At 31.8% G+C, this 13,763-nt stretch overlaps 1 protein-coding gene across 1 annotated transcript; it reads right to left on the reverse strand.

Moving 5' to 3' along the window:
* On the reverse strand, window positions 1,289-7,737 carry LOC18608441 (probable protein arginine N-methyltransferase 6). Its single transcript, XM_018115783.1, has 13 exons — window positions 7,212-7,737; window positions 6,416-6,481; window positions 6,031-6,099; window positions 5,553-5,588; window positions 5,189-5,254; window positions 4,109-4,177; window positions 3,843-3,920; window positions 3,552-3,630; window positions 3,291-3,385; window positions 2,640-2,724; window positions 2,213-2,418; window positions 1,874-1,992; window positions 1,289-1,775 (listed from the first exon to the last, which is right to left on the reverse strand). The coding sequence occupies exons 1-13, from the start codon at window positions 7,476-7,478 to the stop codon at window positions 1,733-1,735; spliced, it is 1,278 nt and encodes a 425-aa protein (XP_017971272.1). The 5' UTR covers window positions 7,479-7,737; the 3' UTR covers window positions 1,289-1,732.

A 13,763-nucleotide genomic window follows, 5' to 3' on the forward strand; every position in this document is an offset into this window, starting at 1 on the left:
TCAACAATTACAATTTTGAAGCTACATCAGACTAACGAAGGAAAGGCAATTGCAGTAATGAAGAGATGACAAATTGGAAAGTAAACAAGTGCTTAAACATGGGTTTACCACTTACCAGACGGAATCCTATTTGTCTCAGTGTCTCTCGCCGTTAGTTTCTGGGCTCATGCAGATTACAATTCTTTTTATGTTTTTTTCTGCCAGAGCACACCAGGATTTGGTATGGCTTAGCGGTCAGATTTCTAGCTGGCCAGCCTACTGGCTATTTGTGTCTGACTTTAAAGGCATAAAGCACTACATTTTATTCTTTGGATCAGCTAAGTCTAGCAGCTGTGATTTCCTAGGAAGGACCATTTGTCCAAAGAACATTGCGGACTCAAATCCTTGTTGATACGATGGGTTACAATGAGCCCACTATTAGCTTTACCAAGATAACGCTAACAGCTGCAGACAGAAAATAATTTGCAAGATGGAAACTAGGCTTTCCTTAATTAAGTTGAGCTCAAGCTGGAGGGAGACATGTTTGTCCCACACATGCTAAATACCAACAAACTCACAAAGACCAAGATCGATGTTAAATGCTTAAAGATTAATAGATAGGTGAAGCATTAACAGATAATTTGATCTCATTAGATATTATTGCTATTCTGTGAGTATTGTCACGAAAACAAGGCCAAAGTCCCAACCAACACAATACCTTAATCAAATTACTAGGCAAACAAATGCCAGTCCACAACCACAAAGGTTAAAATCTTCACCTACAGTCTACACTAACAATGATGTGCTAGCTATGCTTAATTAGATCAAAACACTTTCCTCGACCTGGTTCTTTTGCTACCAGATTGCCATATATTTTAAAGAAGGCCAGGTTCTTCGTATAACTGGAGATTATAGTATGTGATTTAAAAAAAAAAAAAAAAGGAACCCGTAGGGCATCATTGGAACTTGAATTACCGTCAAATGCAGAAGCAAGACCAAGGGCTATGCCAACCAAGAAAAAAAATGCGAAGAAGCAGACACTTTGAATTCAAAAACAGAGGGAGACAGCCATGACTATTATCAGCTGGAGAAGAGCCAAATCCTTAACGGAGCCCCTTAGCCAGTATCTATGCAGCGTCTAGCACATGGAAATTAAATGTGCAAAGCTTAAGTAACCTAGTAAAGTATTCAGCAAAATGGAGTGAGAGCCACCAGCTTGACACACTGCTCAACAAAAACTTTTTGAAAACACGAGAAAGAGAGAGAGAAGATAGCATTAATCAAGAATGAATTTAAGTAGCAGATATGGTGTAAGGAAAATGACAATCTTTAGTAATGTCAAGTTAAATTGCAGAGGAGCTTAGTTAACAAAGCATCCTGAACTTGAGGATGTAACAAGGGCATGAATGAGCGGATGTCACATACAGTCCTCTATATCTATCATAACTAAAATACAACCTCATGCGTGTGCACAAAGAAAAAAAATTAAATAAGGAGTAATGTCTTCGCTGTTTGAAACAACAATCTTACACCACCATCAGAGCTAATGTCAAAATTTCACCTATCTTAATTTAGTACCAAGTTAAACAAATAGCTTCATCTATGCATGGCTTTGCGTGGTAAAACTTAGACAAATCTCTCATTCTGTGAAGTCAAGTGAGGGATCTCACTGAAAACACAAAGCCCATTACAAAAGTATAGCCAGGTAATCAGTTGTGAAGCTTCAATAGAACCAAGTAGTACCTCAAACGGATCATCGCATTACTGACTCTTTTACATAGGACCTGCCACCTGAACTGCAAGAATGAAAATCAGACAATGGATGAGCCATATTTTTTTTACCCAACAGAAGTAAAGCTAATCTTTAGCTTAGAAATGTACTGCTGTTACTCACGAGTACTCAAGATGAATATTCATAAATCGACGGTTTTCTTTGCTTTGTGATAATGTTAGAGAGCCTTCAATGATTTGATCTTGCTCCACCTCTATCGGGTCATAAAAGTATATCATTGTCTGCAAAATTTACATCTTTTAACACTAAAAAGGGTCTGTTATCAAATATAAACAGCAGCTTTATGCAAGTTCTGATGTAAAAATGATCAGACTCTTTCATAGTTAAAAGTAAGTTGACCATGCAGGCTTTTGTAATGAGCAACCAACAGCAAAATTTACGTATGCAGGTGTGCTCTATGTCTGCAAACTCAGCATGCACAAACTAGCATGAGTATGGTACCTGTTGCCAATGTGTTGGAGGATCCTCTGGTGCTGTGGAGAGCCTAAGTACTTCATTGGGATTGGCCCGTTTCTTCTTCTGACTACCATCCACAGGACTATTATTCAATGAGCCAAAAAGTGAGGATGGGGCATGATTATTTGTAGGAGAATTTTCCAGCTCACTGAATTCAACGTCAAACCAAAATGCAAATCCATGTAGCGGAGCTGGGAATCAAGGAAGCATAAACAATGTACTTAAGACGAATAGATATACTAAGACAATAGCAAGTACCAACTGTCTAAGTTAATAATGATTCCACAACTGCATGACAATCACAATTTTATGGTTCACACACATAATGGTAATCCTTGACACAGCATGCACTCACAAACACACAAAGAATACAGCATATATAACAAACACAGATATCAGGGGGAAGGCTTACCTCGCATCATTGACTCGAACTTATATCTCGTTGACACAGATTCTAGCTCATGGAGTTGGACGGTGTAGCAGTCCACATGTTTAACCTGTTAATGATGATAAATTTTCAAGGTTGATGGGCAGTTTCAGAATATGATAAAATAAACCACATTGCAGCTCATAATTTGGGCATATAATCTGGACAAATGCTGCTGGAAAAGAGAATGTCTCAAGCAACAGCCAGGTGACATCAAATTCACTCATATATATCACAGCATTCATGAGACAAATGCAGAAGAAATTGCTATATCACAATTTCAATACATAAAGAAGCCATTAGGTTGCCACATAGACACCAGCTGTGCACTTGTGACTCATGCCTTGGTGTTCTAAGGACACGTGGCTTGTTAGGTAAAGATGACATAAGTGGTATGATAAACCTAACATTTGGTCAGGCAAAATTATTGCAGCGCTGCAGTTTGGAATGCACCAGATGGACAAAGAAGAATATTTAAAAAAATTCACAGGCAGGAACCAGATGTAATAAACTACAACTGAGAAAACTTGAAAGTTACATACTTGTATTTAGAGAAGATAAACTTCAGTCTTTCCAAATTCAATAATCAATTAGGGAACTCAAGTGGGACTAAAGCAAGAGAAGTACAAGACTCACCACATGTGGCCATGTCAAAACATTCTCCCCTGTTATTGTCTCCACACACGGCTCTTCAAACGCACACTGTTTTGCTAACTGCAACATTGCCGACACTGCAAGGGAAAATAACATCATAATTGCTAATTCAGATACAACCAAAACAGAAACAAGGTACAAGTAGAAGGAATGAGAGAAGCAATTTCTAAGCAGATTCGTAGAATTTTATTTCACATAGATGCATGGAAATTGAAAACAAATCTAATTTAGCATGATACTCACTATCAATTCCATAGACATTGCGCCAAAATTCAATGCTGTCATTGTATCTGTCAGGATGCGTGATGGGTACCATGTATAACTGCAGGCAGTGACGAGTGAAAACGAACAATAAATAAATAGATTTTCATCACATGAGTGCCAGATGCTACAACACAATAGAACTTCATATAACTGAAGGTTCAAGACATGTCTGCTAAACAAAGTGAGAAAAAAAAAAAAAAAGAAACTCAAATGCTCAATTACATTGCCAGCTAGTAAACACAAAATTAGACAGTATGAATTGAAACAAACCGTTGCAATGGAAGGAAGAATAAGACCTCCACGTTTTAGCCACCGATCTCTAGCAGTAATAACACTCCCCAGCATACTCTGGAAAATAATAATGAGGATGATTGGAATGAGTACATACTCAATGAAAGGATAATAAAAGTAAAAAGAATAGAGAATATAGAGCCAGTTGTTTGAATAAAAATCATGCTCTCATCTTTAAACCTCAAAGAGTTCCAGGAAATCTCTTAAAAATGATTTAGAAGATCATGTGTGGTTTTAACAATCACCTCATACAGAAGCATGTAGCCCATCCACTCTGAAATTATTACATCAACCTCTTCATCAATTTCAACATCCTGCAGAGATTATAACCAGTATAAATTGTCTGACATGCAGAAGGAAATAAGTAGTTCAGGGGCAGGAGATGTTTCTTAAAACAGCGCAAACACCCCCCCCCCCCCCCCTTCCAACACTCACACCACCACCAGGTAGAAGTTTCCCGGCAGATCTAGATTCTAAACATGAACATGCACAAATTACCTTTGGTTCTTCAATATCTTAAATGATCTACCTCATGCTTCTAAACTAATGTAGTCTGCAATAGCCACTGCTTTTTTTACTCCTTCAAAGAAAGAGACAAATAGCAGAACTCATTGTTCAATAATTAATCCACGAAGTGATACACCCATGTGCTGATTCAGGCCAATATGCAAGCACTGGCAACACCAGCAACAGTATGGTGGGCCAATCTTCCATACGTGCAAGCATTGTCAATTATTATCTTATGATCACCATAACTATGCATGGAGCAATTGTCAACTACACAAAAGTTTTGTAAACTAACCTAATATATCCCCAATTGCAACCATAATTGCGTAGTCATCTACCAATGAGAGCATCCAAAAGGTGCTACCACAATGCCTCAAATTGGATAAAATAGAAGTTTTCCCTCATCTCTAATAAAATTTAAACACCAACACCGATACAACGTCTTAAAATGGACTGTAAAAGCAAACATTTGCAAAAAGGTCCCATCTTCGTTGCATAGAGCGACACTTCTAATTCCACAATGTTGAATACCAATTTTTGCAGTTTCATAGATAAAAAATGATTCTGACTAACTTTAAAAAGTTTAAGAAAGAAATAAAACAGCAACTTGGCCAACTGGTTGTTAATTTCCCTCCAAAGAAGGCTCAAAGTCCAGGGTTCAACTCTACTCTCCCCCAACCTTATCTAAATGTTAATATATATAGGCACTTGTTTTTGTTCTCAAAAATGGTAACAGATTAAGACCATTAAAACATAAAAATGGATATGCTTGCAACCAAGGAACATACATATCAATAAGCCTCAGAGGAAAAGCCTACCTCGACTCGTCCATGCAATACGATGACCTTTTCAGCTAAGTTATTTGCTTTCACAACTTCATTTGCCTGCTTGCAAATAGCAAAGATTAATACAAACCAAATAGCCAGCTTCATTTCTAATACAACGGAGCCAGTAAGGAAAGGTCTAGAGAAGTAAAAGAACATATATAATTCCATACTATTGATATACAACTAGCTTCCATCCTCTAATTTCTGTGTTAAGCAGATATCATATTCTAATTGTTGTGATTAATAGGGTGAGAAAACAATAATGGTGATGTGAGAAGGAAAAAGTACTAAATCTGCACTCTCACAAACAGATTGTAGAAATGCCTCAATAATAAACACAAATGCAACAAAGTACCTGCACTGCAATATCACTTGCATCCACTGCATAAACCTGAAAGCATATAATCATTTCAGATACTAGCCATTTATTTTAAAAGAATCCATCGACATTAACAACAAGAATATAACTTCGAGGTAGCAATGGATTTTGAACTTCTAAAAAATCAAATAAAAAACAAAATTGAAGATCTATCTACATTGCTCTTGGTCAGAAGATCAATAGAAGCCTACTGTCTTTTTTAATGATAAATTTAAAAAATTCACGTTAAAAACTAGTTAGAGAAAAACTAGAGGAAATAAAAAATATTAAACAAAATTCAATTTCTAGCAATCCTCCTGCACTGGTTAAAGAAAGTAGTCTTCAGAAATTAGTAGAAACAGGTACCACATCATGTGCAGAAAATTGTGATTGAATCAATTTTCATATAAATGTCCAGTAATACCTCCAGCACAAATATGTGAATTATAACAATATGCACTTCAAGACATATTACCCGTTTTGCACCAGCTTGAGCACAAAATATTGAAAGAATGCCTGTGCCACATCCAACATCCATTACAACCTGTAAGCATGATAACAACCAATAATGAGGAAGAGGAATGAACCACCTATATATTGTTTGCAAAACATTTCTTAAAACAACCAGAGCGTGTGAGAGCCACATGCTTCGTATATTATAAGAGACAAATGCATTTCATTTAGGTGTGAGATTATACTAGATGGAGTATAAATGTTGTGACTGGATAAAATGAGAATCTTGTACAAAATGCAACCAAGCATGATAAGTTTGAGCAAATACAGAACTATCCTGATATTTTTAGATTTTGAGTAAGAGATCATATTGAATTTTACAACTGAGACTGCAACAATGGTATTACTTTGCCTTCAATAAAACTCTGGTGTTGCATGATTGCGGCCCTGTAAGTTTCAGTACGAACTCGATCCTGTATGCTTCAGAGAAAAACTAAGATCAGCGAATTGTCATGAATTTTTTTATTCATTATTATTTAAAAAGGTAAAAGGTGATCCAAATTTGCAACTGATACAGGCTCACAACTTTGTCAAATTCATACAAATTAATAATAAGCTGGCTAAAGTGTTGAGAAACATATAATTAAAAACTTTCCTTAAACAACAAACTATAATTTAAAGAACCCACCATTGGAAAGAGCTCAAGTCAAGAAATGTTCAATTGCCAAATGAAGAGCTCAAGTCAAGAAATGTTCAATTGCCAAATGAAGAACACAAAGCTTAATCTAACAGAATTGCCAGTATTAAACTTTGGACACAAATGCACAGTTCAACATTGCTTCAACAAAGTCGGCACAGATGACCTAGCTGATTGATATTGACAAACACACGCATTTTTAAAACAAGGAAGTGAAGATATAAGAAAAACTTAAATTTGAATTTCCCATGTTAAAACTCTCACTTAGAAGTCGCGACCTTGAAAACCCCTACCTCACATGGCGATAAACCATGAAATCCTCTTCATCTTCTTTAACATTCTAGTAAATTTAAACACTCAAAAACCTCCGAAAAAACAAAACCCACAAAGCTAGAAGTAAAAGAAATTCACCAAGTCCCTGAAGAAGTACAAACAAAACGAAATAAACCCAGCCAAGAACAAGCAAGTAGCAAGCAGAACAAAAAAAACAGCAGAAGAAGAAAGACCTTGATCATTTCTTCGTGGATGCCAACATGGGCATAAGAGTGAAAGTAGGCCATGTCGAAGTCCGTACAAGGAGGAGGTGAATTCTGCTCTTGCTGGTTGTTGTTGTTGTTATTGTGGTGGTGCTGGCGCTCAGAAACCCTAAACCCATGAGGGTCACGTGACCTACGACCTCCCCTCCGCCCTCGTCCTCCCCCTCGCTTTTCTCCCGAGCTCTGCTGCTGCTGGTTTTGGTGGTAGCCATTACTGTATCCCGTGCTTCCAAACATTTTTTCTTTCCTTCTGTTTTGGTTTTTTGGGTTGGAGGCAGGGAGAGCAACAATTCACCGGCTCTGTGAAAGAAGGGAGCCAACGGCAGCGTTTCTGTCGGGATTTTTGTCAAAAACCCAAGGAGGGGGGTGACGGTGTTTTACTGTGGAAAGGACCAAACGAGGGTTAAGGTTAAGGTTACGGGTTTGCGGTGCGTTTGGGAGAGATTGGAGAGAGGGCTGATTGATTGGGATCTGTTTCTACTTTCAATTTACAGCCCCTCTGATCAGCTGTTCAAATATTTTATTTACACCGTTTTAATACAAAAAAAAAAAAAAAAACAAGAGGTGGAGGAATACAACTTCAAATAAAATCTTCTCTCATGGATGGAATACATAATGTTAATTACTTGTTTTAATTTCCCCTAAAATTGAGACCTTTTTCTTATATTTTGGATTTTATTTTTAAAACAGGTGTGTATATTTTTATTCATTGAATACCTAATAATTTATAATTAATACATGTTTAGCTTGATTTTTTCAACTTATTTATTTCTTAAAAATTAAATTTGAGTCAAATAAGATTTTGAGGAATTGTTAAAAAAACAATTAAAAAAAAACAAAATCTAAAAAAAAGTTTCAAAAAAAAAACTCTAAAAAAGAGCTTTCTCATCTCTTCTTTTAAAAAACACATCAATTTTTTAAAAAATATTATTCAAAAAATATCTGCATCTATTAAAATTTAATCCCTCCTTCCTTTCCTTTTACAAATCACCTTTCTCCTCCAAGACAAATCTTAATCTCCCTTTCCTCTACCTCTTTCTACAAAAACTATTAAAAAAAAACTAAGCAATAAAATAGCAAAATTTTGAGTTTTTTTCATTCTTAGTAAAATTAAGAGAAAAAAGATTTGAAATTCAAAGCTGCATTCAGGTACTATTTTTTCTTTTTCTTTCGGTTTTATTTTTCATTTTCTTTCTATCGTTTTTTTTTTCTTTGGAATCTCTCTTTATTTCAATTACCTTTTAATTTTGATATATGTGTTTAAGTTCTTGTTAAACGACTTGGAGATTCAAAGTTGCTGCTTTGAATTCCCGGTAAACATCCTAGACTCATTAAAATTGTTTATCTGGTTACTTTTGTTCCAATATTGTTGGTTTTCTATTTCAAAGTGTAGGTAAATATATTAAGATCTGATTTTTATTGAACTTTATTAAAATTGCAAATGATTAAAAATGTATCCAAATAACTAATTGTCATTCTCTTAAAAAATATTATCTTTTTTATGGATATGACTGATGGTAATATCTCTATTTTCAAGTTTTGCTAGAAGTGTCCCTAAATGTTATGTAGGATTTAAAGTCATGTTGGATGATTTGTGAGTAATTTATACTTGTATAAATTTCAAGCATCTTCTCCCTTGTTATGCATCTTGGTTTAATTGTTGTAATGTATATGCGATCTCCATGAACCATATTGGCAGAATGATCAGTTATTGGATAGTAATGACACAAGATTTATTGCTTTATATGCTTGTTGCAATTAATGACTAGTTAAGAAATACCTCAACCTAATTTTGAAATTTCAAAAAAACTAAAATATAATGCAAAGTGGGATTTGATCGCTAGCAAAATCTTATTTCAAGTTTGTACGGATGAGATTTTTAAATGTGAAAAACCAAGAATTTTATTCAGAATTAAAAAGTGAGAAGTTGTAGTAGAGGAATTTAATACTTGTGCTAATAAAAAAATATCAAAAAATAATTTAAAAAATAGACTAAAAATATAAGGAATGAATGGACTTTATGAAAACAATTGAGGGGAAAATAAACAAGTTTGGGTTGGAACCATGAGACGCGAACCGTTAAAACTAATGCCACATGGTGGGAAGCCAAAATAAAAGTAAAGTATGTTAAATTTTATATGTTTCAGCTATTGTAAATTACTTTACATATGCACGTTGTTTAAAAGTTTATTTCTCTTTGATGTTTGTATAGGCTAATCTAAAATATGTCAAATTTTGGTATCATGAGCTGAAACATGATGATGAGTTATAATTTATATTTAGAGGTACAGTAGCCACTAGTCAAAATGCATGAACACTGGTGATGGGTGTACCAATTGAAGATACTATCAAATTTGCAAATCTAACTTCGCTACAAGACAGTATTGTATCCAATGCTGAAGAAATCAATTGTGATGAAGGTGACAGTCCTATGGTAAACACCAAAATCAAGAGAAAAATATTGGTGCCATAAGAAATAGAAAAAAAAGTGACAAAGGGTAAGGTAAAAATTGGGACTGCCTTAAACTTGCAAAAAACATTAGAACGATTGTGTGAAGTAGTAGAAAGTCATAACACAACTAAAAATGCTGAAATTTTAGTGTCATCACAAGCCACAAAATAATATAGTATTTCGAACTGTGTTCGAGCATTAAAATCTCTACAAAATGAAGGGACATTAAGTACAAATGAATTTAATTTTGTACTACAATTGATTAAAAAAGATAGACTCATTTTTATTTTTTTGCTAGATTTAAGTGATAAGTTAAACTGAATTCTATATGAGCATAATCTATCAAAAAACTGTGGTGGGAGCAATTGATTATTTTAAGATTTGATTTGTTTATCTTGGGTTGATGTTAAACTTTAAACTACTTTTTCTTTGTATTTGTGTTACTTGTTATGTGCAATTGAATTGGTATTTGAAAGAATTTGCTATTATTCATATTATATTTATTTAAATTGTTATTTGTACTATTTGATTTATTTGAAATAATATATGTTTTTTGAGTTGATATATTTGGATTTTTACTTATGTATTTTGATATTATCAAACAAATGTCTTCAAATAAAGTCAAAGCATCAATATAAGTTATAAAAAGCAGAAAATGTGCAATGTTTTATCAAAACATTTATGGAAGAGTTGCTAGTGCAATTGTATATCACATGAAATACAAATTGTTTCAATTATTCTGACGAATAGAATTGGGTATGTGAAACATTACAAATTCCGGATGAAAGTTATAAATTGTTTATGATGTAATTACATGTTGTATTGCACCTTATAGATACAGTGACGAATAAGCGATGGTTTCATCCATCTAAAAACATGACAACATTGGAGGCGATCGCTATATTTCTTTGGACTTATGCACACAGCAAAACAAATTATAATGTCCAAAATAAATTTGAAAAATCAAGAGAGACTGTAAGCAGTAAGTTCGGTGATGTGTTAGATAGTTTATGTTTATTGGCTAATGAAATCATCAAGGGTCTAGATTTTCAATTTGCAAAAGTTTCTTCCAAAATAAAAATGATTGTGGATATTGGCTTTATTTTAAGCAATGCAATCACATGTTCCTGTTATTCTTCTTGCTGTGGATGCTATTATAATCCCAATCATACTTTTGAGAGTCAAGAAGAAAGAAATAATGATGAAAAAATGGGTTTATATACTTATAAAATAGCATTGGATGATAGTTGCATGGGTAAAATGCAAAACCAAATAGCTACTGTATTAATGAAAAATAAAAATTGTTGATTTATGAGTTTTTTATGAATTAAGTATTATTTATAAATTATTTGTGGAGCTTTTTTTATATTTTTATTAATTATAAATTTTATGTTAAATAAAAATACCTTTTATATTTTTTAAAATTTATTTTAAATAGATAAAAAAAAAATTAATTTTTTTCTATTGTGAACAAAGAATTCATCATTAATAGAAAGTTATTTATTAAATATTTTTTTTAAATAGGCTCTTACCCTCCTATTTAACATGTACTCTTTTGGTTTAATGGTAAATAATTACGTAACCCTTTTAATTTCTCACCAATCCCATTTTAAGGACCATTTAGCAGAGGGAACGAACCATGAAAACCATTTTGTCGGCAATATTTTTTTTGTTTATTATTTAACATAAAGTTGTTTAAAAAACAACACTAATATGAAAACCATATCAAAACAAAAACAAGAAAGGAATAGTAATTAGAAAAGCTCTTAAATTATTTAAAAATTTTAAATAAATTATTTAGTAATTAAGAAAAACGATGGCTTCAAATATTTTTTAAATAATTTAGAGATTTTTTAAATCATAATGCCAACATGAAACAACATACCGACATAGTAAGATAAAGAGATGGACTATATAAAATTTATTTTTCTCAAAAATAAAAAATAAGAAGGAAACAAGTTGTGAGCAAATAATTATAATTTTCACTAATTGTAAATTAATCACATTCCCTCATATATGGTATTTAGTGTATGTTTGGCCTAGTTTTTTTTCAGCTTATCTATCTCTTAAAAGCAAAAGTCAGGCAAAACATGATTTTTTGATAAACTTAAAAAAAAAAACAGTTTTTTTTTTAAGAACAAAATTTTTAAAAAAGGAGCTTAAAAAAAAAGCTCAAAGGAGGAGCTTTTTCTTCTCTTCTTTTAAAAATATAAGAAAATTTTTATTTTTTTTCTAAAAATATCCTCATTTATTAAAAATAATTACAATATTACCCTCTAAAAAAAAGAAATACCTTTTATGATAATTTGAACAAAAATTATAACTTATAAAAAAAACTTATAAAAAGAAATTTATCAAATAATTTTAATTTAATTTTAAAAGCTATTATTTTTCATAAGAGTTTCATAATAACATTTAAGTTAGAAAAAAACCAAACCAAGCAGGCTCTTATTCTAAACCACTTAATTGCTTGTTTGCTTAATTTTACAATCCTTATTAAAGTAGTATTATTATTTCAAAAGTGTTCACACTCTACCTATGAAATGAATAGTTTCAAATTTGAATACCACTTGTTTTCTCTTTCAATTGGTGGAAAGATATAGCTGGTTCTTTAGTTATTTGCATGTTATGAAATGACTAATTTCAACAATATTACTTACCACTAATTTGATAAAATGTAAACATTTTCCTACTTATGAATTTAGTTTTGGTTTGATTTAAAAATTATTAAATTTTTAGTTACAAATTAAAATTTTATGAATTAAATTTATGATATAAAAATTAATTTGGTTTGTTATTGAAAATTAAATATTTGAGTGGATTTATTGTTAAATCTCTTGTAAAAGAGAGATAATTTTATAAGTATCTTACATCAATAAAAAAAAATTTAAAAAAGAGTAATTGATTAAAATGAAAGAATATACAACTAATTTAATTAAATAACATATTTTTCTTTAAATAAAGTAGACTAACAAATATATTAATTAACTAAAAGATTTTTAATCCTTTTTCGTTAAAAACTTTGCATTAAGTAATTCCTAAAAATAAATTATAAAAAGAATTTGATTTTCAATAATTTATCAAATACATCCTAAATATTTTTGCTATTTATATTCAATAAAAAGTTTAACCAATTAAAGAGGATGTATTTATCGTGACAATGATACCTTAATCTTACATATTCATTGCTTAATAAGCAAACTTAACAATTTTGGATATGACATGAAAATACATGAAATTAAACGAGTTTGAGTTTAATCTTATTATGTTTTGGATCTTTAACATATCAAGTACGATTAACACATTTAAGATACATTTAATTAATCATATTAGTCGTATAATCGTGTTTAATCCGTATCAATGATCACATTTATCGACCTGTTTAAGTTTAGTAATAAAAGACTAATTTATTTTGATAGTAGATTTAATGAATTTTATTATATTTGATGATATTATTATCTTGTTATAATTGTTTTTTATAATTATTGATTTAAATTTAAATAATAACATTATAATTTTAATTATAGATATTTTAAATTAATTGTGTTAAAAATTGAATCATTTTAACCATGCAATTGTGTTGTGTCGTATAGAACGTAATCTTACACGTTCAATAAATCAGTTCGTATTCAAGATAATAATACTGGTGGTCTATAGTCTACAAATGATTTCAAATAAGCGAGGGATATGCGGGTACATAGTCAATAAAAATGACTAAATTTTCTCTCGGCATTTTGAAAATTTCTCAAATAAAACACCATCTTTCTCCATCTTTGGTAGGTTATGTCATCCCGTGCTTGCTTTAATTTTCAGCGGTCAAATCTACGAATTGTCAAATTTTCATTATTAATTGTTTGATAGTCTACTTGCATCTCCACCGTCCATCGCATTATTTATCTATGGTTAATTAATTTTATTAAACCCTATTTACCATCCATAAAACAAATAAATTGTTTTATTTTTAAAAGAAGAAAGAAAATACTACACGCTTACAAAATTTATTTACTTTAAAAAGGAAAAGAAAATGGAAAATAGAGGTGGACCCCTCGCTAGGGAAGGAGCACATAAAA

The sequence above is a fragment of the Theobroma cacao genome, chromosome 2 (assembly GCF_000208745.1).
Source record: "Theobroma cacao cultivar B97-61/B2 chromosome 2, Criollo_cocoa_genome_V2, whole genome shotgun sequence".
NCBI lineage: Eukaryota > Viridiplantae > Streptophyta > Magnoliopsida > Malvales > Malvaceae > Theobroma > Theobroma cacao.

Excerpts from the sequence above, each read along its gene's own strand:
- LOC18608441 (XM_018115783.1), bottom strand. The coding sequence starts at position 7,478 with ATGTTTGGAAGCACGGGATACAGTAATGGCTACCACCAAAACCAGCAG. Across the intron at positions 4,178-5,188 it reads TATTGCATGGACGAGTCGAG|GATGTTGAAATTGATGAAGA; the intron begins GTAGGCTTTTCC and ends TAATCTCTGCAG. Across the intron at positions 3,921-4,108 it reads GCTACATGCTTCTGTATGAG|AGTATGCTGGGGAGTGTTAT; the intron begins GTGATTGTTAAA and ends ATTATTTTCCAG.